Source organism: Rhipicephalus microplus, chromosome 8, assembly GCF_043290135.1.
Source record: "Rhipicephalus microplus isolate Deutch F79 chromosome 8, USDA_Rmic, whole genome shotgun sequence".
Lineage (NCBI taxonomy): Eukaryota > Metazoa > Arthropoda > Arachnida > Ixodida > Ixodidae > Rhipicephalus > Rhipicephalus microplus.
Window position 1 is genome coordinate 1972061 of NC_134707.1, and position 27968 is coordinate 2000028.

At 44.9% G+C, this 27968-nt stretch overlaps 1 protein-coding gene across 12 annotated transcripts in view; it reads left to right on the top strand.

Moving 5' to 3' along the window:
• The window catches only part of LOC119163941 (Protein associated with topo II related - 1), a 240719-nt gene that overhangs the window by 14774 nt on the left and 197977 nt on the right, over window positions 1-27968 (top strand). For 9 of the 12 annotated variants that reach the window (XM_037416018.2, XM_037416019.2, XM_037416023.2 and 6 more), the window contains exons 3-6: window positions 5349-5461; window positions 8286-8378; window positions 13475-13552; window positions 20896-21021. In XM_037416018.2, the coding sequence (XP_037271915.2) occupies window positions 5349-5461; window positions 8286-8378; window positions 13475-13552; window positions 20896-21021 (410 nt within the window). The remainder of the gene's footprint in view (window positions 1-5348; window positions 5462-8285; window positions 8379-13474; window positions 13553-20895; window positions 21022-27968) is intronic. The other 3 variants (XM_037416022.2, XM_037416024.2, XM_075870764.1) reach the window with 3 other exon arrangements.

Consider the following 27968-nt stretch of genomic DNA (forward strand, 5'->3'; position numbering starts at 1 on the left):
GCACATCAGCCAGCAACAGCAGGCAGACGCACGATGCTATAACACCCGCCACAGAGAAGTGTTTTACAACCCCGGAGATCAAGTTTGGGTGTGGACGCCCGTCCGCCGCCGTGGCCTTAGTGAAAAGTTACTGAGCCGGTACTTTGGCCCATATAAAGTGTTACGCCGCGTCAGTGACGTGAATTACGAAGTGGTTCTGGACTCAACACCCCATGCACGGAGCAGGACACGACTGAGGCCGGACGTCGTTCATGTGCTGTGCATGAAACCATTTATTGCGCGTTGCTCGTAACTTTTCCTTTACCGTACAGCATTCTTTGTGTTTTTGTTTATTTGTGTGAACTTGCTTTCTTGTTCATTGACGTTTCTTATATTGGCACGCTCTTCAATTTTTACTTTCACTTTATTAGAATTTCCAATTTTTTTTTTCACGTGCCTATGTAGTAGCATCGCGGTGATGCTATGTACTTTTCTTTCCTCTTTTTGGGACTTGTTTTATTTTCTTTTCGGAAGGGGGGATAATGCCACCAGCACGTAGTGGGTCGACAGCAAGAGCGGCTCTCAATCTGGAGGAAAAAGAAGATCGCGTGCTTCTTCTCTGCTCGAGAGCCAGCCACGACTGACGCATCGTCCTAGAGATTGCTACCCGGTGGTTTAATAAATCCCCCAGTACTTGTGACTCATCGTGACCCTATTATAGCCACAAGCAGACAATGTGTTAATGAGCTCCCTAAAGGTCAGGTCATTTTTCATAATATTTATGTTAAGATCACTGCCTATAAAATGTCGTACTGATTAAATGTTGAATATTCTAAGATTTACTCAAGAAATTTCAAAAATGTGCTGAGGTGACCAGACGGTGGGCAATGACATGCCACATACAGGTTGTTGTTATTCTTTATGCAAAGCACTTCATAATCAGGTGTAATACATGTAAATCCCGAAACTCTGTCGCAGAGCATGGGTTTTCTTGCGTGAATTGCTACTCTGCCACCTCGGAGCATACTTCGATTGATGAAGTAGTGATTATAGTTAATGAGATTCAGCATTTCACTTTCTTCATGATACCATGTTTCAGTCATCATAATCACATTGAAAAGGAAGTTGAATTCGCTAAAAAATGAACTTAAATCATCTATTTTAGGAGCCGCAGAACGCGCATTGAGGTGAATAGCAGTGAACATGCTCTGCGACTGCGCCGGAAGTTTAAGTTCAGATGGCAGACAAAATTCCTGATATTCTATCGCGTGCACAAGAAAAATTACAAAAATTTTGGCCACAAACACCCTAGGCAATCTTGCCTAGGTCACAATCAGTTTGAATGCGCACCACTGGACTCGACTGTGTTTTGCGAGCGAGAATTCTTCCATTATTTGTCCACACATACTGCCAGTGATGCTCCCGTTTCTTAGCGAGTGCCTGTGCAAGCAGCCGCTTTAGTGTAGGACACAGATGCTCATTCACAAAAATTTGTTTTTCGCTCGAGATTCCTATGTTGCTATTCCTAATGCGATTTTTGCGGGCTTTCTCGACGACAAGGTCTCGTTTCTGCCTGCTTTTGAACTGCACAACAACGTTTGTTTTGCTCCGCTCACGAGTCGGTACGTGGTGACTCGCCAGCAGAAATCAGTTCACCTACTACGTCGCCAATCGTGCCTACATGATCGGTGTTGTTTTCATTCTCCATCTTGCGAGCCCTTTTATTTCAACGTTTGATCTGCGGGAGTATTGTTCACACTGAACAACCTGCTTCCGCAGTTTGACAATGACTGACTTATTTGCGGCGCATTTAGCTTTTAGCCCCTCGTTTTCCTTCCTTAAGCACAACAACGGTGCTGAGTTCTACATTGCTAGTGTCTGTGTGTACTTCTGTTTTGGCGTATTTGTCGAAATGTGCAAGTATCGGCGATGTTTGCAGGCGTCATTTAAGTTCCTGAAATGTGTCCTCTTGTGTCATGTCTCACCTGAATTTGACATCGGTTTTTATGAGATGAGTTAGTACATTTCAAGGAACCGGCATACTGCTTCTTGTCGGTGGGCGGCGGGAAATTGGTATGGCGGCTGTTTTGCGTGGATTCCACAAGTGGGCCCCACAAATTATACTCGTGTAGGTTTTCCATGTGTAAATTATAAAGAACATGACTTTATTTTTCTACTGGGTGTTGTATATAAAGAGGTGCTGAACGAACCAAGGTGATAATAATAATTGTTTTGTCTTCATGCAGTGTAATTTCGCATTTTGCACTTCTCAAAAAGTTGGATGTGTTAGGTGCACTTCATAGTCAATATAGCGTCTTTGCATGCAAAGTGGGCTGTGTAAGTAGACGTAGCAAGTTCTATGGTGTAATATTATTCTAACATGGCCGAAAAGCTGTGTACGAATAATTTGAAAAGCGAGTCTAGTCGAATTACTTCGAGGAGGAGTGCATGTGCAGTAGGTTTACCCCCGTATCTTTCCCTTCATTGCCAAGGAAAGTTATCCCCCAGTTTAGCCATGAGACTTTTTCCCAATCATGCCGTAACTGTGGAGTTACATGTGTTTGATTATGAAAAAAAGGCCCTCGCCTGTTTCCCTCTTATGCGCCGTACGTTGGCTCGTCCCTACACGTGACCATGCGAGGGGCAAGAGCAGCAAGCGTTGCATAGCTGTGAGCAGTTGGGGGCGACACGAGATTGTCACAGTGTCAAAAGGCTTGGAGGGAGAAGGTCTAGGAACTTGTGGGTAGCCTTCAGCTTGTAGGGCTGCTGTGTATATTTGCTCTGAATGTTAAATTCGAAGTAGTTTGGAGGCCCGGTAAAAGGCATTACACAATGCGTCTCCTTTACCCGTAAACACGTTCCATACATATTTGACTACTCATTAGACACTGTCCGGCTAACATGAGTAACTAAGTATATATACCTTGGTGTTTATTTTTTCATCAAATCTTACTTGGACTAGGCACGTTGAGTATGTTACTGGGAGGTCTTGTAGAATTTTGATACTTTGGCTTAGCTTCTCCCAAAATCAGAGAATTACTTTATTTTTTTAATGTCAGACTATGTTGGAGGATGCCTGTGTAGCTGGGGACTCTCAAAGTAAAACCTTGTCGAACATGCTGGTACATACCGTGCAGCCCGTTTTGTCAGTTGTAACTGTAGCTTCACGTTAAATGTTGCTGCAGTAAAGAATAGGTAGGGGTGGGAATTACCGTCTACACATAGAAAGCAGACAATAAATTAGAATGGCTTTTTAAAATTTTGCACGGCTACGATAAACAAAGATTCTTGCATTTTACCTCCTCATTCTAGTCCCACAAAAGTGACCGCTCTCTAAAGATAAAAGAAAGTTGTTACAGAATTACGCAGTGTGCAGGGGAAGTTGGAGATACTGTAGTTAAAAAGGGCGCTGGCAAGCTGTCCCAGAAAACGAAGAATCTCATTAAGAAGGGTCAAAGCATGAAAGCCTCGAGTACAACAGACAAAATAGAGTTGGTAGAGCTTTTGAAGTTGATTAATAGGCGTAAGATATCCGATGTAAGGAGGTATAACATGCAGAGAATAAACACGCTTTGAAGAACGGAGGAAGCATCAAATCAGTGAAGAGAAAACTTGGGATAGGCAAAAACCAGATGTATGCACCAAGGGACAAGGAAGGCAAAGTAACTACCAATATGGATAGGATGGTAAAATTAGCGAAGGAATTTTACAGATATCTGTACAGTAGCCAGCACAACCAAGACCTTAATACAAGAACTAGCAGTAACCCAGATGACACCCCACCAGTAATGATAGAAGAAGTCAGAAAAGCTTTGGAGAGCATGCAAAGAGGCAAAGCTGCTGGTGAGGATCAGGTAACATCAGATCTGCTGAAAGATGGAGGACAGATTGTGTTAGAAAAACTAGCCACCCTGTTTACGAGGTGTCTCCTGATGGGAAGAGTACCAGAATCTTGGAAGAATGCTAACATCATCCTAATACATAAGAAAGGAGATGACAAGGACTATGAAGAATTACAGGCCGATCAGCTTGCTCTCCATAGTATACAAGCTATTCACAAGGTAATTGCTAACAGAATTAAGACATTAGAATTCAATCAACCAAAGGAACAAGCAGGATTTCGAACAGGCTACTCAATAATAGACCACATTCATACTATCAATCAGGTAATAGGGCGCTGTAGGTATAAGTATAAAGTAATAGACAAATGCTCAGAATATAGCCAACCACTATACATAGCCTTCATAGATTATGAGAAGGCGTTTGATTCAGTAGAAATATCAGCAGTCATGCACTGCAGCATCAGGGCATCAACGAAGCATATATAAATATCCTGGAAGAAATCTACAGGGGATCAACTGCTACCACAGTGCTTCATAAAGAAAGCAACAGAATACCAATCAAGAAGGGTGTAGGGCTGGGGGTACAATCTCCCCAATGCTATTTACTGCGTGCTTACAGGGCGTTTTCAGAGGCCTAGAATGGGAATAGTTAGGCACAAGAGTTAATGGAGAGTACCTTAGTAACCTGCGCTTCGCCGATGACATTGCATTGCTGAGTAACTCAGGAGACGAATTGCAACTCGTGATTACGGAGTTAGATAAGGAGAGCAGAAAGGTGGGTTTTAAAATTAATCTGCAGAAAATGAAAGTAATCTACAACCTCAGAAGAGAGCAGCGCTTCAAGATGGGTAATAGTGCACTTCAAGTTGTAAAAGACTGTCTACTTGGATTAGGGAACAAACCGATTTTGGGTTAGGGAACGAACTGGGGTGAAGGATATAGTTGAAATCAAGAAGAAAAAATGGACATGGGCCGGGCACGTAGCGCGTAGACAAGATAACTGCTGGTCTTTAAGGGTAACTTAACTAGATTCCCAGAGAAGGCAAGCATGTTAGGGGGAGACAGAAGGTTAGGTTGGCAGACGAGATTAAGAAGTTTGTGGGTATAAATTGGCAGTAGCAAGCACAGGGCCACCAACACGCGTCGAATGTTCCATGGCCCAAGAGTGCAAAATATCCCCAGCTTGAGGCAGAACTTCTTTATTATGTCAAGGGTCTCCACATGAAGGTCCTTGAAACAGTGGACAGTGGCTATAGCATCTGCAAATAAACAGGTTTGTGTTGAACCTGTGGTTTTATTGTTAAGGTAAGTTTTGATCAGTACTTAAAAGTTTATAACACTGGTGGAGGGTTCGGAGTATAGGCAGTGTTGTGTAGGACAGAGCAGTGTACCCCGTGTATTAGGTGGTGCTATAGTTCGGTCTGCAAAGCGTTATAGAAGAATCGTGGCCACTATTTTACCAGTGAAATATGCCTGACCACTGTAGCACTGGGCTCGTATTTGACGCTGCTAATACCGTCTCTGCAGATGATGGCTGGGAGGAGGCGCACGAGAAGTTTGCTGAACTTGAAGATCGAGCCAGGCAGGATTCCTCCATGGTGGATTTACTGGTTGATGAAGACCCTCTTTTGTTGAACCAGGTGCAATGCATGAAAATGAGCAAAGTACTGATCACTTTCCAGCTAGTGATGACGAACCTGTGCCATCTTTCGCTCGTCCACCTAACTCTGAACTTCTGAAGTAATCAAACGAGCAAGAAGAAAGAAGGCACTTTAATAGACTGCCTTACCTGCAGAAAAAAGGAGTGTTGCAATGGGCCTTGTCTAGCACTCCCGTACAATGCCGAGCAAGCGCCCCTCTCCCAAATCTTGTAGGAGCATCCTTCACCGTAGAGTGAGATGCTTTCTCGGCATTTTACGGTTTTCGCTTAGCAATATGTTTTTAGCCATGTTGTACAAGGACTCGCAGGAACAGGATCAATGTCAAAAAATTTTTAGTTATGTTCATGACTTTTAAGCGTTTTTTTACTCTACTTTCGAAAGATTTGACAAGCATTGTGCATCAGTATTTAATAATATTTCGGACTGCCTAAAACTGCTTGAAATCACTTTTAAAGTGCCGTTCGGCAGGAGGACCAGCGTCCTTGACATTACTCTTACTCTCTGCAATAAGAAAATGTGCCTGTACCTTGAACCTAGGGCAAACAACCTGCTTTTGTTGTTTCACTCCGGGCACACTAAACTGGTAAAGACGGGCATTGTGAAGGCGTACCTTAGCAATGCTCCAAGAAATTTGTATCAGCACACCATGCACAATAGCTTCGCAACTCAATGTGATTGGATGCCACATTCCTGTGTTAGTGTTGGAAGGACCGAGTAACAATCTAACGGCTTTAGCGAACGAGTTTATCTGCCTAGGGAATTGGCCGTCGCAAAAAATTTTCCAAATTCGTCAAGCACGAGCTGATTACAGAGATTTGTCGCAATTTACCGTGGTGGTTAGTAGTGGTTACAATTCTCAACTGCTGACCTGCAGGTTGCGCATCTTTGATGAAAGCGAAAATGCTCGAGGCACGTGTTCTTCGATTTGGGTGCACATTCTTCGAAAAACCCAAGTTGTCAAAATTTCCCGAGCCCTCTACTCCGGCGTCTCTCATAATCGTATCGTGGTTTTGGGAAGTGAAATCCCAGCAGTTATTATTATTTATAGATTTGTTGTATTCTGTGACTGCTTTTTGCCTTCTCTCATTCGGAAGAATGCACTGCACTTAGGATAGAACAGAGGGCAGAGAGAGAATAAGCATCTTTATTATTTAAGTGTCATTGTGGGAGTCTCCCCCTTCCAAGAAAAAAGCTACCTCACACCCTCATCACGATCTTGAGCACTTTTTTTTTAACGCACTTACCTCATGAGTGAGGGCACATGGCAGCCTCTCTTGGCAGGCACAGTAGCTATACAGGTTGCGATGGTCATTAGAGAATTTGGCATCATTTCTAGAGAGAAGAGGGACAGATTTATAGCTGACTGAAAATTAGTTGTAAATTCCAGGCTATGTGCTGCACTATAATGTTTGGCTTAAGTGTCCTCAGGAGCCTCGACTGGTACTGTTTTCTGCAGGGCCCTTTTAAAGGGAAGATGCTCGAAAGATGCACTCGTTGCAGTGTAAAAAGAAGTATGCACCGTATTTTCATGGTGTCTCCCATGAAATAAGAAAGGTTGCTCGAAAGGACAACATTGATGTTGTGACTAATAATGTTGTGAGCCCTTGTAGGCCGAAAAAGGTTCAGCCCCACCATGTTCTTCACTGAACATGCCATGTGTTTAGTATAATCCCTCACAGTGGGAAAGGCTACGAGGGCTGATTGGGAGATGATTGAATGATAGGTTGTGTGAGCACTGTAAAAACTTAGAAATGTGGCAACTGACAGCTTGTCGGCTCCCATTGTTAGAAATGCTGGTGCAAAGTGAAATTCAATAAAACTCTTATGAACAGGAATAGGTGTGCTATGATGCAGCTAAGGTGTAGAAGCAAGTAACAAAGCTGTACCTCAGATGTCATTATCCAAGAAGGAGTTGCAGTATCTGTCGACATATCAAAAAGCAGCTCGTGGTTTACAGGCTCATTATCCTTGGTTTACCACTGCATCTGACAACTCGTTGGTTATAGGTGTTCAAATAGGTGTAGCCATCCACAATTGTGTTTTCGTACAGGCTTAGAAGCTGTGCTTGCCATTTAGTGTGTACAGGGTGTTTTTTTTTTTTTAAGCAATACAGATTTTTCCTTAAAAAAATAGCATAATAAGTACGCACTTGTCGTCTTTGCAGACAATTTCCAGGCCGAGGCAGAAAGATTGTGCAACTAGTTAGATCACTTCGGAGTGATTAATTGATGAAAGTATTAGATTTATTTTTTATATATAATTTTAGGGTGGTTGTTTATATCGCAAGTTGTCTTAAGTCACAAATTATTGAGAGTGTAGTTTTTAAAAATTGAAGATATCACAAGTGGTTTCAAAGATTCATCAGCGAATTTGCAGGCTACGGTGCCGGAGAAACCGAAACTAACGTGCCGAGTGCAGCAAAAAAAGCCAAGTGTGTCAACACTAAGACACTCAGTGCGTTAGTTTCGGTTTCTCCTGCACCGCGGTCTGGAAATCGGACAATAGATCTCTGAAACAACCCATGATATTTTCAGTTTTTCGAAACTAGGCTTGCCATAATTTGTGATGTAGAACAACTCTGCCGTGTAAACAAACAACCTAAAATTAATAATAAAGAAGCTAATTAAAAAATATCTATTATTCAGTGGCAAAGTCTTTCTGCCTCGACCTGGAAATTGTCTGTGGAGATAAGTGCCTGCCTAATGTAGCTTTTTTAAAGAAAAAGTCTCTATTACAAAAAAAAAAAAAAACCCTGTATACTGTGAAGTACATTAGTGTTAATGCGGTTCCACTCGTTTTCCAGGAAGTGGTTGAGCAAAGCATCTCTCACCTTGGCCTGGAAGATGACCGAGACGATGACCCGGCTATCAAGTCTTACTCCGAATTCACAACATATGTGAGTGTGCTGTTTTGGGGACATATTACAGTAATGGAATACTCTTGCTTGTGACGCTGAGCTTGTGGGCACACTCGAAACCATTGACCTGCTAGTCTCCTCCGCTTTCATGCTCTCATGACGGTGTGTGGCGTTAAAGGGCGCTGCATTATTATTGTTTGTCTTTTCGTTTTTTGCTGGCCCAGGTGTAACAATAATTGGCTGCAGGAAGGCACCTTAACTGGGTTGGTTGGTGCATGATGGCGACGTCTGTTGTTCGTTGTTGTTCGTTCTCCATCCCTTGTCCAGGGCTGTTTGTTTTCATAGTTGACCGTAGTGATAAAATTTTCCGGTTTCGTCAATATTTTTATAAATGGATTACACTTCAATAAAATCTCGATACAACGAATTTCAAGGGACCATTAAAAATCATTGGTTATTTTGAAAAGTCGTTTAAGTGAAAGTATTAAAAATGTTTGCAAAGAAGAACGCAAACACGTGAGTCTCTTACGTATGCTTCGTATATGTTTGCAACCACTTTATGCTCCTAATAAGGGAGAAAAAAACAAATGCGGAATATTGCGAAACCAGTGCATGTTCATTTGAGAAAGAGCATGATGTATCCTGATGTGGGAAACTACTGCTGAAATGCTTCTTACGCACTGTGAAGCATCAGCCTTAAATACCGTTTCTTCACGTTGGTGCATGTGCGCTGTTTTAACGTTTTTTTTTTTTTTTGCACTCGTCGCCATTTCCATATCACGCTAGTAGTATAGATCATATGTTAGACTCTCGAATTTCGACCTAATCTCCCATTTGTATGAATGGTATGTCGAATTTCTTGAAAAGTCCCCGCCACAGCCGAGACGTTTTTTTTCCTTCTGCGACAGTTGCGGTGCTGCCGGAGTCCACTTCCCACTACTGTTATAGTTCATTTTGTGCCGCTAAGTGTAAGGCGAGTCCGGTTATAACGAGTCTGAGTGTGACCCGGCATCCATTGGCTGTATTCCTAAGGTCGTAGTAAATGAAACACAGCTATAAAAAAGTTGCGATAAAAAACACAATTTCTTTTTCCCCAAAAACTATGATGCACGTGTTTCAAATAAAAGTGATAAGGATGGTCTCCAGTTTATTTAAAGCGCCTGAGCGCTCTTCGCCGAAAGACCAGTGGCGTAAGCTGTCTGAGGCTATTAATGCAGACAATTGCTACTAGCACGCTTGTGGGCACTGGCGCCAAAGTTTCGTCGTCCTCTTTATGTGATTTCTATAAATCGCTTTTGCTGTGCGCTTCATTCACAGTACCCTCAACCGTCCACAGTTCTGTAGCGTCGGTATCATTATTGGCCGTAAGGAAATCATTGCAACAAATGACCTGCACGCCCTCCCATGGTGGAGTCGACGACGTGCTGCCACTAATCGCCGCTGGAGTGGTCCTGTCGTGATGCTTCAGGCTTGGCATCGGGCTCAACGTTGTTGAAGTTAGCCTCGTGAAAGCAGTATCGCACACATGTAACCGTCGCCGCCGCCCATGAAGTCTTCACCATCTCTAAAGCCTAATACATAGGCACCTGAAGCGGCAAGTTTGCGGCCGGGTGTCATTTAGCAAGTGCTCCACAATTCGGCACCTATAATAAATCTTTTAATGTGCGGATAATGCCCAAGCCAAGTGGTCACGTGACGTTTTGTTGAGCAGCAGGAAAAAAAAGACCCCCCCCATGCCCACCATTCACACAACGCACGTACACCAACAATGGGTAAGACGCGCAGGCGTGGAACTGCTCTGGGCCAGTTCTTAGTGAGAAAATGAAACTTCTGAATAATTTCTAGCCAGTGTGGCTGGTGGCTGTTGTCATGGAGCGGTGGAGACGGGTAGAGTTGCAATAAAGATAGGAGGGCAGACTTGCGAGAGACATGCAAAGGAGTTGCGAGAAAGTGAAGAGAGGGGAGTATACGGCGGCAAGGCTACCTTGAAAATCAACAAAAAGCATGGGAAGAAGGCAGGTTGGGTATGTTGCTTGCAGAGTCTATGAAACGTGCAATTTGCGCATAGGAAAGCTTGAGAGAGCAATCTGCGTGCGCAGAGGCCAAATAATTTCATTGTGGTGCAGGCAGACTTGCGTGTCCCTGCCGACTTCGATAATTCGCAATTCGTTTCGTGTAAAAGCCATTTTTACGCTTAACGCAAGCAGAGGGCATGCTGAGCCAAGTGCAAAGTGAGCAAGTACAGGTCATAAACACAGAACGAATTGCGAATTATCAAAGTCGGCGAAGTAGCGCAAGTGCAAGCACCGGAACAATCCAACAGAAGACGCAGATGATCGAGTACAGTTGATGGCCGATGATGTTGGCAAATGGTCTGGTCACTCCAGGTCTGCGACGCCTACAAAAGTGTAAGAAAACCAGCGCTCAGAAACTCAGGGGAGACTAGTTGGCCGACTGGTCTTTGAAAGATCGGTGGCAGTGTGAAAACACGGGCCTCGTGCGACGATGCGGGCTGCTCAGAGTAGCGGAGGGCCAAAGGACGGAGGGGGTGCATAACAAAAACGGTTGGGGAGAGCGACAACTAGAGGGATGCGGAGGCAGGGTCGGCGTTTAGCGATAAAGATATATGGGCACCTCGCCGATGGCTTATCGGGGTAGAAAGTGGTTTCGCGAGAAGTCGCCGGAGCGCCGACTTTGTTTGCTGTAACCGATCAGCAATGTTCAGCGAGAAGTTCGCTCTGAGTGCTATTTTGTGCCATTGAAATAATGTATATTTCCACGGTCACGTTGATATCGTTTGTTTTAAGTGAAAGTTCATTTTAAATGAGGCCGTTATGGGTTATTTCTAAACACTATAGTACCACATATTTTAGCGAAGGCTGGCGGTCGTGAAACGCGCTCGCCACTGTACTGCAAGAAGGCGAGGGACCGCAGCTTGTGCGTCTGTCTTGGCTCCCGCATTTCCCACGCTAGACCAGTGCCACTTGCCTAGGCGTCTATTGCGTTTGTCACGTTATGGGAGTTGCGTATTTCCTAGAGTTTAGTTGGAAGGTCAATGGTGGTGTCAAAAGCAAAGCCATTCTTACAAGTGTTTCTGGACTTGTAGTTTCTGTGCTTTGTGACTTTGCAAAAAGGTGACAAGTACGGGTTCTGTACCATGTGTGCTTATAATGTGAGGATTTCGCATTGCGGCAAGGCCGAGATAAAAGTCCACATCGCTTTACAGAAGCATCACATGCTGTGGAAGGGCAGGGCAACATCGGGAATTTTTCCAAAAAAGCTCCAAACAGTGCGATCCATGCAGAATGCCTGTATACTCATGGGATTTCTCGAGGAACACAACTTGCTGCTAAACGTGCGATCACGCAGGACCATTGTTTTGGAAAGTGTCCCTGAACTGCGAGAGTGTGAAGCAGTACAGGTCTGGACGTATGAGAACTGTCGTCATCGGGGAAGTGGTTGCAAATGCTGGAGACACAAAACACCGTGATTTCGCAATCGCAGTGTATGGAAGTATTAACAGCTGGTCGCTAATATCTGTCAAGCTTATGCACACCGAAAGCGGCACGGCAAAGCTGGATTTTCAAAGCGGCAAGGTGGCGAGTGCGTGCACCTGTTCAAACTGCGTGCCTCCTTTGGATCGCCGCATGGCCGAAAAGGAGGGCATCTCCCTCTTTTTCTCACGTGTCCTATCACATGGCAACACGTTTGCCAAAGGTACACCAGAGCCATCGCCACTCATCCGCCGCTTGGGGTTCTGATTGGCTGCGGCATAGCGACGAGCCTCGGTAGGCGGCGAAAAATTTCCCCCACCTCCCCGAAAAGAATCGTGAGGAAATGTGAATGCTTTGCGTAGCTTTGAAAACGGCGTTTCGCACCTGAAAACCGAGCGTTAGAAGAATAATGCTTTCTTTTTTTTTATTACACCGTGCAGCCAATAGTGCCGTCTGTTGCACAAGGCGTTTTTCTGTAGCAAGATACGCGGTATGCGTTTTCAGCTCTAGTAGCTAGCGTGCACGGTTAAAAAAATTTTATGAAGTGGGCAAAACAAACGGCATTCTAGGCTCGGCGTTGGCATTTCAGAGGGGCGTCTAGAGCACACATTTCCGGATGTTTTTGAGAGGCGCTCAGCCAGCGACCGGTCAATAGTGAGGCACAAGCGGACAGGAAAATGGGGCATAGGGAGGAGAGAGAGCGAATGGTGAGAGAAGGAGCGGCCGAAGCACTGCACCTACCCTCTCCTACACTCTTGCACCACATGCTCTGGGTGCTAAGGGTGAGCGTAAGTGTGCACGCCCGTAGCTGTTGCCATGGGAGAGCGAGTGAGGGCAAAGAGAAAACACCTGCAGGCGCATTGACGCCCCGGACAATGTCAGATGCCAGAGTATTGGCATTAAAAAAATTGCTTCGAGAGCGATCGTCCTTGCTGCCTCGCTTTCAGTCTGCTTTCACCTCCTGGAGAGAAAGTTTTCCCCTTTTTTCTTTTTGCCACTTTGGCAACACTACCTTCAGTGTGGCGACCTTTACTTCCCAAAGTACCCTCCACTCCCCCACCCCTGTTGCAGTCTTTCGAATTTTCATGCTACTGGGTTGGCAGGTATGTTAATCTGAAAAATCGTTAATCTGAGGTTTCCTATAATGATACTTGACTGTATATCTGGTGCCACTACAAAGGGCATGAAAGGGGAGTTGGCATAGAATTGGTACACTATCAAAGTGGAAGCTTGAGTGAGTGGAAATTAATGCAGTGGTTGTCCAGAACCAACTTTGACTGTATGTCTGCTCATTTGTGATTTGTGCAGTCTTAATTATCAAGTGCCGCAAATTGCCCTGGTGCCAGCCTCAGCATCACGATGCAGCTATAGTGTTCATTAAATGCTTTATGGGTCACACGCGCGCCAGCACATAATAAGAGACATGTTCGTAAACACGGTTGAAACATAGAGTACTGTCATACATGAAAAAGCAATATAAGAATGTGTAGGCCGATGTAAAATCTGAGCTTTAGGTTATGCCAGTCTTCACAACATGCAAGTTAATGCATTAGCGTGTAGTAGTGCCCAGGCAGAGCGTACTAATTAGTCACGCTGGGGTGGGGGCATGGCTAATTGAACATTTCGTCTCTTCTGCTGCAGCCATGGCCCATTGAACGGGGGGGCCGCCCCTGTTCCTCACCACCACCACCACCGACGACGACACTGCAACATTTTGGCGTATGTGTTTGCATGAGGTGGATTATTGATTTCCTGCTGAGCTATGAAAGACTACTGCATCAGAGTTGTCACACCTGTTGTGGTTCCTCTTTGGTGTAGCTACAGAGTCCTCATTCTGAGTCGAGGAGAGATGCTACTCGGAAGTGTCTCTTTGTTATGTTAAACATGAAGCATTTCTTAGCGAACTTCAGCGACTTTGTGCATGTCTGTCTGTCTGTTCTGTGTCTCCTGGCCGTTTCGATAATAGTATCGATACTAAAATTGGTATGGCATAATATGACTGTATGACGAGCACAAGTGACTAGTCATTACATGAAAATTATGAGAGGTATGTCATAAATGTCATGATTTACATTTCATGGTCTTGCTGCTCTTTTGGTGGTTTTGTTCACATGACATATTGTAGAACTGGTATGGTAGGACATGACTGGATGGCAAACACAAGTGACAGATACTAACGGGGAAATCATGACATGCATTTCGTGTAAGTCGTGACTATACTCCATGCTCATGGTGCGCTCGTCGTCGTTTCGCTAGCTTCACATATTACCAAATTGGTTATTACGGGACGTGAATGGATGACGAAAGTATGTGACTGGTGCAAATATGATTATAATGAGATGCGTGTCATGTAAGAACATGGCTACATGCTACGCTCATAGCACGCTCGCGGCAGTTTTACTAGCTCCACGTATACCACGTTTGGTATTACGTTGCGTGAATAGACGACGAAGGTAAATGACACGTCCAAACATGATAATCGCGACATGGAAGTCATGTGCGGCATAATTTATGTCTGCCTCGTAATGTGGTGCTAATTTGAAAGTGGCATATCAACCTTCCTCATTCGTGCTTGGCATATTATTGACTCCCACTCTACTTGGGATCCGTCAATTTTTCAAGCTATGTCTTTTAAAGTTTCTCCGTGAGTAGAGTTAGTGATGTTGATTTAAAAGCTGTGATTACTTTTTTTTTTGTAGGTGTTATAGTTTGTGAGTTCTAAGAAGATCGATAGGAAATTTCAGGCTTTTTGTGTGCCATTTTTTTTGCTCATCGAAAATTTAACCAGAGGAAGTGTCCCAACATGGCTCGTTTTGCAGCACAAATAGTAGGATGCCGAAAACTACTTTAAATAAGTTATGGCCATTGCTTTTTTTTAGCAAAAAAAAGCAAAGTATGAGATTTATATTTCACATTTGCCTTATCTACATCTTAAATTATGACATGAAAAAGTGTGTAATGCATATCAATATTTTATAAAGATATTGGCACTCCAGATGATATCCTGTACAAGGTTCATACATATGAAATGACTGCACAAACATTTGTGCACAACATGTGAAAATTAAAAAAAATGAAAATTGAGAAAAGTGCACTTGAGAGCTTTAGACACCTGTAATTTTCAATACACAAATGATTTACATGAAACTTTGTGGAACCTCAGTGCACCCTTTTTTGTACAGCCAGTGCATTCTTTTGCAGAATGTTCCGTCCCAGTTCTGAAGAGCAGCACAGCTATAAATGATAAACCCGTGACGACTGTCTTGCAGGCAGGCATTTCTTTCATTGGCCTCTGGTCATGCAGGTGTCCTAGGGCAACACGTTTCACATGGCTGTACTAGACTGAGCGCTTGAAAAATGAGCTCAAAGCTTGAGTGTCTATTATTGAATGATGAGATAGCCATTCCATCTGAAGCTTTGATCGCAGTGGTGCAGGAAGGCTGATTTGCCTTGGGATGCAAAAACCTGATTTTGCTGTTGAGTGAGTCCACAGCATCTTGCATTGCTCCTTGCAGACTAAGGGCTTTTGATCTGTGTGGTGCTTGTATGTAGGATGTGCGGCAAACACCTGTTGGTACTCCCAAACAATTTTGGCTTGCCTGTGCTTACACAGGAAAATCATTCGTTCTGAACAGAATATTTGGCTCCCTGCGATATTCCTAGATATGATGAGTTAAAGTAGGATGCTCGCATGACAGGCGTGATGGTTATAGATGTTTGTCACGTGGGTTGTGACTTACGGACGAGAAAGGATTTGTAAGAACGCTTTGGAGGTAAAGAGAACAAGTTTATAAAGCACGCTAGTGGAGATAGGAAAGCGCTAAACCCAAAAAACTATATGGACAGTGTAATAGCAAGCATGTGCAGTAGGCAGTCCTAAACTGTCCAGAGTTCAGCTACGTTCCTGTACGACCCTTTCGAGCGCGTAGTGTTTCTGTCTATTAAGGTTAGACAAGAAAACACCGCCTCACGGTTTGGAGCACTGTCCCCCTGTCGTGGTGTGTCAGTCGTTGTGCGGCAGCGCAGAAGTGGTTCAGAGGGTGCATGGTGTGGCAGATTGCCACACACAAATGTGCTACTGTGTGCAGCATCGTTGCATATCACTGGGCGGCCAACTTAGCACAGCGGGCCGCGACTCCCGAATGATCATCTAACAGTCCACGAAGGCAGCACCAGGCAAGCCTCGTCCACGAACCCGCTTCCGGCCGCAGCACCCAACGTAGGAGCCGCGCCGCAGGTCACATCCTTGCATATCGAAGTACGCTACCGGGGCTGGACCTTGGACAGACTCGACCTGGTCCCACGTTTGCCTCAGGAATGCTGGCCGACGCGCGTTCTCTTGAACCGTGCTCCAGTCAGTTTATTCAGTGCAAGTAAAAAGTTGATATAATACAGAAGGATGTCCCAAAGTAAAAACTGTCTGGGGGACCTCCTGTGAATTCATGTATAAAAATATAGAACAAAGATTGGCAACTAAGGAAAAAACAGCAAGCGAATAAAACAAAATGAACGTAATGAAAATTATTATTGAAACTTATGGTAGTTCAAGATATTTACATGTAAGTGATAAAACAGGAGATAACTAATTGGATTAAATGACTATAACATAACACATGCATATCACAAACTAATACAGTGTTACTTCAGAACCTATACACGTACCCATAAATGCATATAACCGTATTAAAACACACACACATATATATATATACATACATATATATTCACGTGTCGCATGTTTTTAGTAAAAACTGTTTTAGATGCCGCCAGAAACAAGAAGCCTTCAGGGCTTTCTTGTCTTCATGTCGCGAGCTTTTTTTATAAACTTTGTGTCGTACCTCGTCTCCTACTTCTTTTTTCGCACCCCGCGCCACCTGTCCTTCGCTCTTCAGCTTCTGTTTTGGCACGCCGCTTCAAGCTCTTTGTGCTTGCGCATCACCCGTAAAACATCAATTACGTGTCCTTTTGTCACAACGGGATACAATTACTGGACATTCCATGTGGGTGCTTATAGCAATTTCGTGGCAGCTTTGCCGCTCCTGTGTTGCATCATCTTTCAGCATGTCTCCACAAAAAGGGAGCAATGGCAGCTTACAAAGTGCATCCCTCAGTGCTTGGCCACATGGTTCTCGCTTTCCTCTCTACCACCAACTTCCCAATACACTGCCGTAGCAGCTGCTGTGGCTGAGGCCAGTGTGACATAGCCTTAATAAACTTGACATCTTACTAATTTTTAATCTGGATTTAGCCTCGGTATTGGAGAAGTAGAAGTTTAATTGCAAATTATAATTTTGCAATCAAAATGTCTAAAGTGTCAGTTTTCATAAAAAATGCCAGTTTTTGAAGCATCTTTAAATGGCCACTCACCAGGTTTGACAAGTGCAATGCGTAGACGAGACGTTCATGATCACGTCTGCCAAAATTTGCAAGGCTACGCACCGCGGAAATGGGTCAAATTTCAAGATGAAAGCTGCTCGCCCTCCCCTCTACCTGCGCACGCGTAGAGAATGAGGGCATGACGTGGGCGTAGGAATGGCTCTACGTACACAGCACTGCGGTCACGTTGGTCCTCTACGTAGACGACTCTGCTCCGACGTTGTCAACAGTATACCACGTGACATGGCAAAAATGATTTAACACAACATGCGTAGTTTATGTATTTGCTGCTTTAAGAGATCAGTAAAACTTGAAATAAATAATGAGACGCAATAAAAATTTGTGCACGTTTTTCCTACATTTTTTTTTTCCATGAAATGCTATGAGATGCGGGGCTAATGTGCCAGCGTTTCACATGCGTTCGGGTTCCCACGGTCAGCGCATTGAGCAGACGACCACCGTGGAACGCTCCTACGTGTTCGCGCACTCATTGTGCTCACCTACTCTACCGCGTCTAAGCCAGCGTTTCCAAACAATCCCGCAGAAACTGGCAGAAGACCACAAAATAACGCTGGTCAACAAAGCAACGCCGCTTGCGTGCATGGGGGCTGGGCTTGTTCGGGCACGTCATGCGAACGTCACCTCTTGGTCGGATGCCGGAGAGGGTGGGGAAGAGGTTTGGCTTGTGAAGGCTACGCGGAGGAGCGTCAAGGGTTTCGAACTCATCTCCTCTCACCCTCGTTTCGCGCTGCTTCAAAAAACCTGTTTTCTCCGCTCGTAATGAACCGATTCGAGAAATTTTTGTGGCAAAACGTTCCTCATCGAACACCCAACAACTTCCACTGTCTAACTAAAATTCGGTATGGGGCCTGGTGAGTGGCCCTTTAACTGAGTTCTAACTACCGAAAGTGATAAACTAACAACTATACATGAAGATGAAAACTTCCAAAACCATCGTCACTTATTGAAGACGAAGTCATGTTTTTGTTTTTGTTTCTGAAATGGCGATTACAATCGCTGCACGAGCTATTCTATAACATACGTGTGAAGTAAATTTCTGCAATGGGCACGCAGTCCTAAAGCCACCTATCCTGCTCTTTGGATTGGAAAAGGAAAAGAAAAAAAGTCTTTGCAAGACATTGGTCTGGGGTTTTTATCCTTTCATGAGGTACTTGTGCCATATGGCACTGCCACACCTGCCATATTTCCTCCTCACCACTCAAGTCCTGGTGCTGGCTGCAGGCAAGGCGGTAGTTTGAGAGCACCTCAAAATCTGACTACTAACAAGTGTCCACAGGCAAAGCAGGGCCTATTCTATTGTGCCCTGTCTGTTGGCATGTTCCATCATACATGAGGGCAACATCAGCTCCACACACTTTCTCTTTTGCTGTAATCCTTGTGTTTGCAATATTTTATTGCCCAGCACCGACAGCTCCGGCATGGACTTTTTCACTGGTTGTAATAAAATCCTTGTGATGCATGAGTGTGGGCAGGCAAAGAATAGCATAAAAACGCCATAGCTGTTCATTTCCAGGGCCTATTGGAAGTGCGGCCACCACTACTTTCACATTCATGGCTTAGCTGCCGCTTCAGTGGCTCCAATCTCCACTGTCACCGATAGGATGACCTTCTTGCACCGTGAACGAACTATGGGCTGCTTAAAGCGCCGGCTGTGGGCATTCGCTACTATCGCAGTTCAGCTCAAGGAATGTAGAGGCCCTTGCGTTGGCTTGCGATGGGTGGAGGATGAGTCCAGTACTGTCGCATGTTGGACAAATGCTTACTATTGTTGTCAGGGCACCGATGTCGCTGATTACTTCTTCTATAGAACCAGCACCGCTCCTTGTTTTCTTGTTTTCAAACTGTCCTATATCTTTTTTTCGAAAGTACGAATGAGCTTGATTGCGGCATTGATCTTGTCCAAGTTTCCACGAGCCTTGGTATCTTTGCTGCCTTGATTAGCCCTTGAAGCCAGTGGCTCACATTCTTCTATGGTTGCTTTTTGCTCTGGCCTGCGGCGACGCCCGCGATACTGGACCTTGCTTTCAAATTTACGAGCTCAAAGGTCACATTTCTTCAACTGATTCATTGCGGACTACGATAAACATAGAAATGCTCGGCAAACGCTGGTCATAGCAAATCTTCAAGTGCTCTTCCAGCGAGGCTTCAGCCAACGGCGGCATTGGTAGTGTACCACGTAACCAGTAAAACAACCGGAGCCGCCGCAACTTGACTGAAAAGCGTCTTAAAAACTGCTTTTCAATAAGTTATTTTCCGCTAACACTAAGCTGGGAAGGGGAAGGCCTGTCCAGTGGAAGGAGACTTGAATTACCTTACCGAACTAGCTGGGGTGTGTTCCAATACGCACCGCAGACGGCTGAATAGACAGCTAAGTGTACGGCGGCTATTAAGTCCCATTAGAAATTTAACATAGCCGTCAAATTAGACAGCATCAAGAAAGAAACGAACCAGGCTACTATGCTGTCCAAACAAGATGGTGGCTCAGTGAAGTTCTCTTATAGGTTGGATCTCACTGGTATGGCTGTCGGCGCACAATCAGACGCTTTTTCATGCTTTTGTTGTGAGCTACGTTTAATTTTTCATGGATTCAAAGGCGAAAGAAGCCGAAAAGGTAACAGTTACATCTGTTTTTTTTAGCTTTTTCTTCTCGATGCAAGGTGTCATCATGTCGCTTAGACATCTTCTGTACGCTTTTCATTACTTCGACAATGTGATATGGATGCTGTCTGCTAAGCTGTCACTATAGACTGCCTACAATGCTGTCTAGAAGTGAAACACAGTCCTGCAATGGTGGCAGCATAGAGTTTTTAAGTTTAACTAGAGGAGACTCTGGCACTGTGATCGTTCACCAACCATGGGAATGATAGGCAGTACACAAATGTGCCTAGTCTTCATGCTTGTTAACTTCGAACACATTTGTGGCTTTTTATTGTTTGGGGTTTGGTTTTGTTTTAATGAGAGAACAAACTGTTGTGAGCTTTGTGACCCGATTTGAATTGGTGAGCCGGAAAGGTCAAGGTGGTGAAGCGCAACTGCTGATCGTTTGCTGATTGTTGTCTTCTGTCCGAACTGCTCCAGGCCACGTGAAGCCAAACGGAGCTGAAGGTACGAAGGTTAGACAAATCGGTGTACTACCCATCATTCCCAGTGCTTTGCATTGCAGCTCCCTTAAACACTAGTGCCAGAGTTCCCTCTAGTGGGTTGGGGATGTTGTGTTTCCAACTGGTGGGTTCTCAAAAATTGCTGTTGTATGTGTGAATTTGTGATTTAGAGTTGCCTTGGCTCCAGTGGATTGATTTTTTCTCACTCATTTTTTGTTCGAATTCAGCCTTGATATTTCGGGAAATGAGAGTTAAATGACTAAAAATCATTTTACAAGCAATATCTCAAAAGTAAAAACTTTTTACAGAAAACTGGATTTTTTTACCCATATATCACCTTAGCCATACATTTTCCTGTTTAAATCTGTGGTACTGTACACACTGCATCAATGGAGTTGGGGAACCACCATCAGAGCTGGCCTATTAGTTGCACCCAACAGCCAAGAAATATCACTCAAGCTGAACTTGGGTTTGGCATCGTGCATTTTCATGAGGGAAAAGTACCGCTCAGAAGCAGAGTAATATTTAGTTGTAGATTGTTGCTGTGTAATCTCTTGTTTTTAGGGTTCGCCCAAGACCGACACCATCTGGACACCCAAGGCCGTCTATCCCTCATCCACCGAAGACCGACTTACTTCCCTCCTCTGGAAACTACAGCAGCAAAGCTCCTCCACGCAGGTGCTGTCCCAGGTGAGCTCCCTTCAAGGGCTGAACATTTCAGAACTGGTGCAATGCTAGGAACATGAAGATGAGGAGAGGAAAGAGACGGACAGGTGCCAAACTACCACCTGTTTATTGCCAGGGCAGGCTGAAAATTGGGTAAACTTCCACTCATGTGCAGTGGCATGGAAGAGTTACCACAGAAATGTCATCACTTGAGCAGTTGATTAAAAAAGGACCACTCAAATTGATAGACCACATTAGACGTGTCACTGACCCAAGCGGCCCCGCAGGGGCGCCTGCGCAAGTAGGCGTTTGGTGTGTAGCGACACCACGGACTCGAGCTAACGGGGGAGTTTTGACTCCCTCCCATGCCTAACCGTGCGTGTCTTTGCGTGTCCGGGGAGAAGGGAATCCTGGGGGTTGAGCTGACGCTGGGTGATTGGACCTTCAGTCCCCCCAGCAGAGGCAACATACCCCTTTGGCCCCGGCTTCACGTAGACAGCACCCCTGGGCTGACCCACCCAGGGGAAATCGGCAGTCGCCTCTTCCTGTCTCTGTCTCTCTCTCCATCTTCATCTTTTCTACTACTTTTGATCTTTCCTGTCCTCTCCTCACTTCTTTTTACTTCCACAATTCTCGGCGGCAAGGGTTAACCTGGTGTAGATATCCAACCTTGGGTAGATGTATTAGGTTATAGCGGCCATGTACGGCTGGCGCCTGTGTCTCCTTCGCGTCTCGCAGCGTCCCCTTGCTGGGCTCGGTGGTGGGTGGCTGGCATGGCCGCCGAATAAGCTACCAAATTTATGGGAACTCCTAGCTCTCTCACAACCAATCGCCCCTCCAAGAGGTGGCGCACCGATGCAATTTTCGAATTTCTTCCAAACAAGAAAGACAACGTCCCGAAATACCACATCATCCACTGTGAAAGTACAGAAAAGAAAGCTAGAAGCATTTCACCTTTCCTTGTGTCTAGATGCCTTATAGAAACACTAGGTGCAGGCTACAAAGCCACAAAGACCGCCAGTAGTGACCTGTTACTCGAAATAAAAGACCACTCACAGTACCAGAGACTGCATAAACTTACATCATTTGGGGATCAGTCTATCACAATCGCACCGCATCGAACCATGAACACCGTGAAGGGTGTTGTATCAGATGGAGACCTGATGGACCTCTCTGATGATGAACTTCTAACAGGCTGGAAAGAAGAAAATGTCATTCAGGTGCAGCGTATCAAAATAAAGAAATCCCAATGAAACACATCATTCTCACTTTCGCATCTAGCACTCTCCCCACTGAAATAGCAACAGGATATCTTAAACTGCCAGTCAGACCATACATACCCAACCAGCGGCGCTGCTTCAAGTGTCAGAAATTCGGGCACGGCTCCCAGAGCTGCCGAGGACAGCTTACCTGCGCGAATTGCGGCACCAAAGGTCATACCGCTGACGATGACTGTCAGCTACAAGTCCACTGCGCAAACTGTGAGGGTGACCATCCTGCATATTCCGGGTCATGCATGGCCTGGAAAAGGGAAAAAGAAATTAAATTATAATTACAAAGTTTAAATTGAACATAAGCTTTCGTGAAGCGCGGCAGCGCGTTTCCCCGCATTTTGCTGGGAACACATCGTATGCCGAAGTGGTGCGAGGTTGGTCAGCACCACTTTGGTTTTCGGCAATGCCTTGGACCATGCCCAGCGTGCCGAGGCAAATGCCACAAGCCCCCATGGGGGGAGCAGCCTCGGCTGCCCCACCCTCCTTGAATACAGCCCCACCGAAGGCCCCTGTGAACCCTGGCAGCAGCCAGTGCACCACACAAACTAAAGAGGTCCCGTCGACCTCGAGCCCGGTGAGGTCGAAGGCTCCGTCTGTCACGACGAAGCCTACAACGAAAATGACATTGTCTGTCGTCTCTCCTGAGGCGATGGACACATCAACTGCACCGGCGCCAAAGGAGCAGCGGGGTTCCCTCAACCGCTATAAAGAAGACAAAACGGTAATTACAGGGCCTTCTAAAGGCTCTGTAAGATAAGTCACTTCTCTCTTTAGACACCAGCCACACTCATTTCGTACACACAGCACTTCTTTACTCCCATAATGGAGACACAAATTATACAATGGTACGTCAGAGGACTACTTCGAAACCTTGACGATGTCCAAGAACTTCTACACAAACATTCTTCAAAAGTGCTGTGTGTACAGGAAACACACTTAAAATCCAAGAATACAAATTTTTTGCGTCAATATGTGGTCTTCCGAAAGGACAGAGATGATGCTGGGGCGTCATCTGGTGGTGTAGCCATTATTGTTAATCGAGGAGTAGCATGTAGTCATCTACCACTAGTAATATCCCTAGAGGCAGTGGCTGTTCGAGCAGTTCTACTGAATAAGCTCATCACCATCTGCCCTCTATACATACCGCCGCAACACCGCCTGGAAAAACATGATTTTCAGTCTTTAATAGATGAGTTACCAGAAGCTTATCTGGTTCTAGGGGACCTGAATGCGCACAGCGGTTTATGGGGTGACTGTCGATGTGATGCACGAGGTCGTCTCATTGAACAGTTCCTCTTTTCATCAGGTGCTTGTCTGTTGAATAGGAAAAAGGCAACATATTATAACCTTGCAAACAAAACTTACTCCTCCATAGACCTCAGTATTGCATCTCCTTCACTTCTACCCCTACTCCAATGGAAAATTGTAAATAATCCCTACAGAAGTGACCATTTTCCTTTAGTTTTGAGTACACCAATATTATATGAATGTCCTCCACATGTTCCCAAATGGCTGGTAAACAAAGCCGACTGGGAACAATTTCAAAAGATTACTCACTTAAGTTGGACCGACATATGCCGATTAGGCATAGATGAAGCTGTGCAGTACTTCACGGCTTTTCTTACTGACGCAGCAGCCAAGTGCATTCCACAAACATCTGGACTGCCCGGCAAACGACACGTCCTGTGGTGGAACACTGAGTGCCGGGAATGCGCGAAAGGAACAGAACAGGGCATCAAGGTTGCTGCGGAACTCGCTGACAGCGGAAAACCTTGAGAGCTTAAGAAAATAAAATCTCGAGGCAGAAGAACGCGTCGGCAGGCCAGAAGAGAAAGCTGGCACAAGTTTTTATCAAGGATAAATTCATATACACAAGAGGCTAAAGTCTGGAACATGGTTCGTAGGGTAGCAGGAAGACTAGTACACTCACTCCCACTCGTAAACACACAGGGTGACAGCCTGGAAGATCAGGCGAACTTTCTCGGTGCACACTACGAGCAACTGTCTAGCTCGTCACACTATACTGAAGCTTTCCAAAGATATAAAGCAAAGATCGAAAAGCAGAAACTAGAATACAAGTGCACAAAACACAAGCCATACAACCAACCTTTCAACTTAGCTGAGCTACAAACACCACTAAACTCTTGCAGTAGTTCTGCCCCAGGCTACGACCGTGTCTCGTATGAAATTTTAAAAAACCTGCCGCTCAAAACGCGAAAAACTTTACTCTCTCTATACAATGCTATCTGGCTTTCTGGCACCATCCCTGCTTCCTGGAAAGAGGCTATTGTTATCCCTATTTCGAAACAGGGCAAGGACCCTTCCTCAGTTGCGAGTTATAGGCCCATTGCATTTACAAGCTGCCTTTGTAAACGTTTTGAAAAGATGATAAACCGCCGACTTTTACATTTCTTCGAAAAACACAATCTGCTCGACCGATTCCAGTGCGGGTTTCGAGAGGGTAGATCCACCACCGACCATCTGGTGCGCATTGAGGCAGAGATCCGAGATGCTTTCGTCCACAAACAATACTTACTCTCAGTGTTTCTCGATATCGAGAAGGCTTACGACACAACATGGTGTTTTGGCATATTAAGAGACTTGTCTCACCTGGGTGTGCACGGTGGAATGTTTTCCATAATCGAGAGTTACTTGTCCAATTGGAAATTCCGTGTCCGTGTGGGCAGTGTTCTCTCCCAAACATTTGTCCAGGAGACGGGAGTACTGCAAGGTGGTGTACTTAGTTGTACACTTTTTATTATCAAAATGAATTCCTCGCACCTGTCCATCCCCCGCAATATGTTCTATTGTACATATGTTGACAACGTTCAGCTTGGCTTCAAGTCATGCAACTTGGCAATATGTGAGCGGCAGGTTCAGTTGGGTTTAAACAAGGTCTCCAAATGGGCAGATGAAAACGGATTCGAGCTGAACCCACAAAAAAGCACGTGTGTCTTGTTCTCTCGAAAGAGAGGTGTGCACTCGGAACCTGACATTGGACTGAACGGGCAACGTCTGTTTGTAAAAGCTGAGCATAAATTCTTAGGCTTAATCTTGGACAACAAGTTGACCTTCGTACCACACATCAAGTATTTAAAAACAAAATGTTTAAAAGCCATGAATGTTATAAAAGTGTTGTCACGTACTACGTGGGGTAGTGATAGGCAATTTCTCATGAACATGTATAGAAGCCTCATTCGCACCCGCTTAGATTATGGGGCTGTTGTTTATCAGTCTGCGACTCAAAGTGCTTTGAAGATGCTGGATCCCGTGCGCCATTTGGGTATCCGCCTTTCTACGGGTGCTTTTCGCACCAGCCCTGTAAAAAGCCTTTACGTTGAGTCAAATGAATGGTCGCTTCATCTACAAAGAACTTACATGTCCTTTGTATTTTTTCTTAAGGTGAAAGCAGACAAGAAGCACCCCTCATACTCTACTATTAATGATTTGTCGAGCTTCATTCTGTTGCAAAACAGGCCTTCGATGAGGCAGCCCTTCTCAGTTCGCCTGAAGGGTCTAGCTGAAGAAACTGGAATGTCACTTGAACACAGTTTAATGGCTCCTGTAGCATACCCGCCATCGTGGCAGTGGCAGTGATGTGTCTTTCCTAGAAGTTACAAAACATGCACCTATTGCCCATATCCGAACATACTTCCTGGAACTTCAACACAAATACGCACGTCCCGAGTTCTTCACACATGCTTCTAAGTCTAACTCCTCTGTGTCCTACGCTGCTGTCGGCCCATCCTTTTCGGATGCTGGCCCTCTACATCCAGGCACATATCTTCACAGGGGAAGCTTACACGATACTTGTGGCGGCTAAACACATCAAACAACTACAAATACAAAAAGCAGTAATTTATACGGACTCCCTCAGTGTGGTTACGGCTTTGCACAATCTTAAAAAACGAAAAAACCCTGTCCTCGTCTCACTTTACTCCACTTTATGCACACTCTACACACTCAAACAACATGTAGTTGTGTGCTGGGTGCCAGGGCACCGTGAGATCCAAGGCAACGTGATGGCGGATCAGCTTGCTGCATCCGTCCACGAAAGCACTGCCACTACACCCATATCAATCCCGGCCCTTTATCTTAAGCCATTTCTCAAATGAAAGCTCAGGGACTACTGGCAGAGCAAGTGGGATAGACACACACAAAACAAACTACACGTTATTAAGCCACACCTTGGCCATTGGCCGCCAGTATCAAAATCACGTCACACAGAGGTAACACTAACGAGGCTCGGGATAGGACACACATACACGACACACTCACATCTTTTGTCCGGTGGCGATCTACCATTGTGTGACAGATGTGGTGAAGCACTAACAGTTCTTCACATTTAATCCAGTGCAAACAACTAGACACTCTGAGAAAACAACACTTTTCATTACTCTACCGACAACATATACCTTTACACCCTGCAATGTTCGTCGGTAGGGAACCACTGTTCACTCATAAATCGGTCCTAGCTTTTTTGGAAGATGTTCGCTTTTATCATGTCATATACCCGGGCGATGCGTAGCGTGACCTTTTAATAGAGGTTGCTGCTGCAGTGACTACATTTAACATTATTTGCTTCGCGGCCCTTGGACACAAGGGCGCTGATGAGGCACTTGTGCTAGTTCAAAATATTTTTACACGTTTTCATTATCAAAACCTTTGTCACTCTTTTTCACTATGCATATCACGCCACTGTCATGATTTTAATACTTATGTTTTTACCCACATTATCGCGAGGAATTTTAAGGCCCCTATACAGCTGCGCAACATATCATTGCCCACATCTCTACTCATTGAAGTGGCGCTCTTTGGCCATCCATTGGCTCTTGCGCCATAAAGCGCCACGCATCATCATCTAACCCAAGCGGACCCGTTACTTCTAATATGATACGCTTCTAGCACCTTCCTTGCTGTTTGTTCTCTGCTTTTGTTGATAATCCTAGTTTGCTCAAAACGTGGGACTGGGAGCATGACTTTGAGGTGAACCTGTAGCTTCACAGATGATGCTGTAGTTCTCCCGAACCTGCTTTCTGTAGAGGGGAGGCTAACAATTGCCAGTTTAAATGATGCATGCTTTGAACAGGGGTGCGGCAGCTTCACCAATTGAGCCAGTGTTATACAGTTTCTTATTTTTGTGCCAAACTGAGCCGCATCTGTTAAATTTGTTGAAATTGCAACCCACTGCAACAAAATGACCAGCCTGAAAATGTTCTCGGTTGCTCTGATTTGGGGAAAAATGGAGGTTTTTTTAGCCACCAGCAATTCGAGCATCATCATCATCATCCAACCTAGAAGTACCACCCTAACTTTAGCTCCCCTCTTCCTCTGCAAAAGAAAAGGACAGCACTTCTTGAGATTTGTACAGGACGCCTCTTTTGCCATAATAAGTCGGTGCCTTGCTGAGTTCTTAGTACTAGCTGTCGTGGCGGCGTTCAGCAAAGTTTGTTCCTCGGTTGTCCATGCATGCTCACACACTGTGTCATTAAGAGTATTCTCCGGCCCTCCTTTTTGCGCAAAAAGACCATGTGATCTTGTGTGACCAATATTTGCTAATTTTATACAAGACTATGATAAACTGTGCATGACTGCAGTCGTAAAAAGATATTCATTTTTGTTCTGAGATTGAAGAGTCCGTGCTCTTTGATATGTTACTTGCTATTCAATCTTGTTATGACAGTGAAGAGGCCGTGC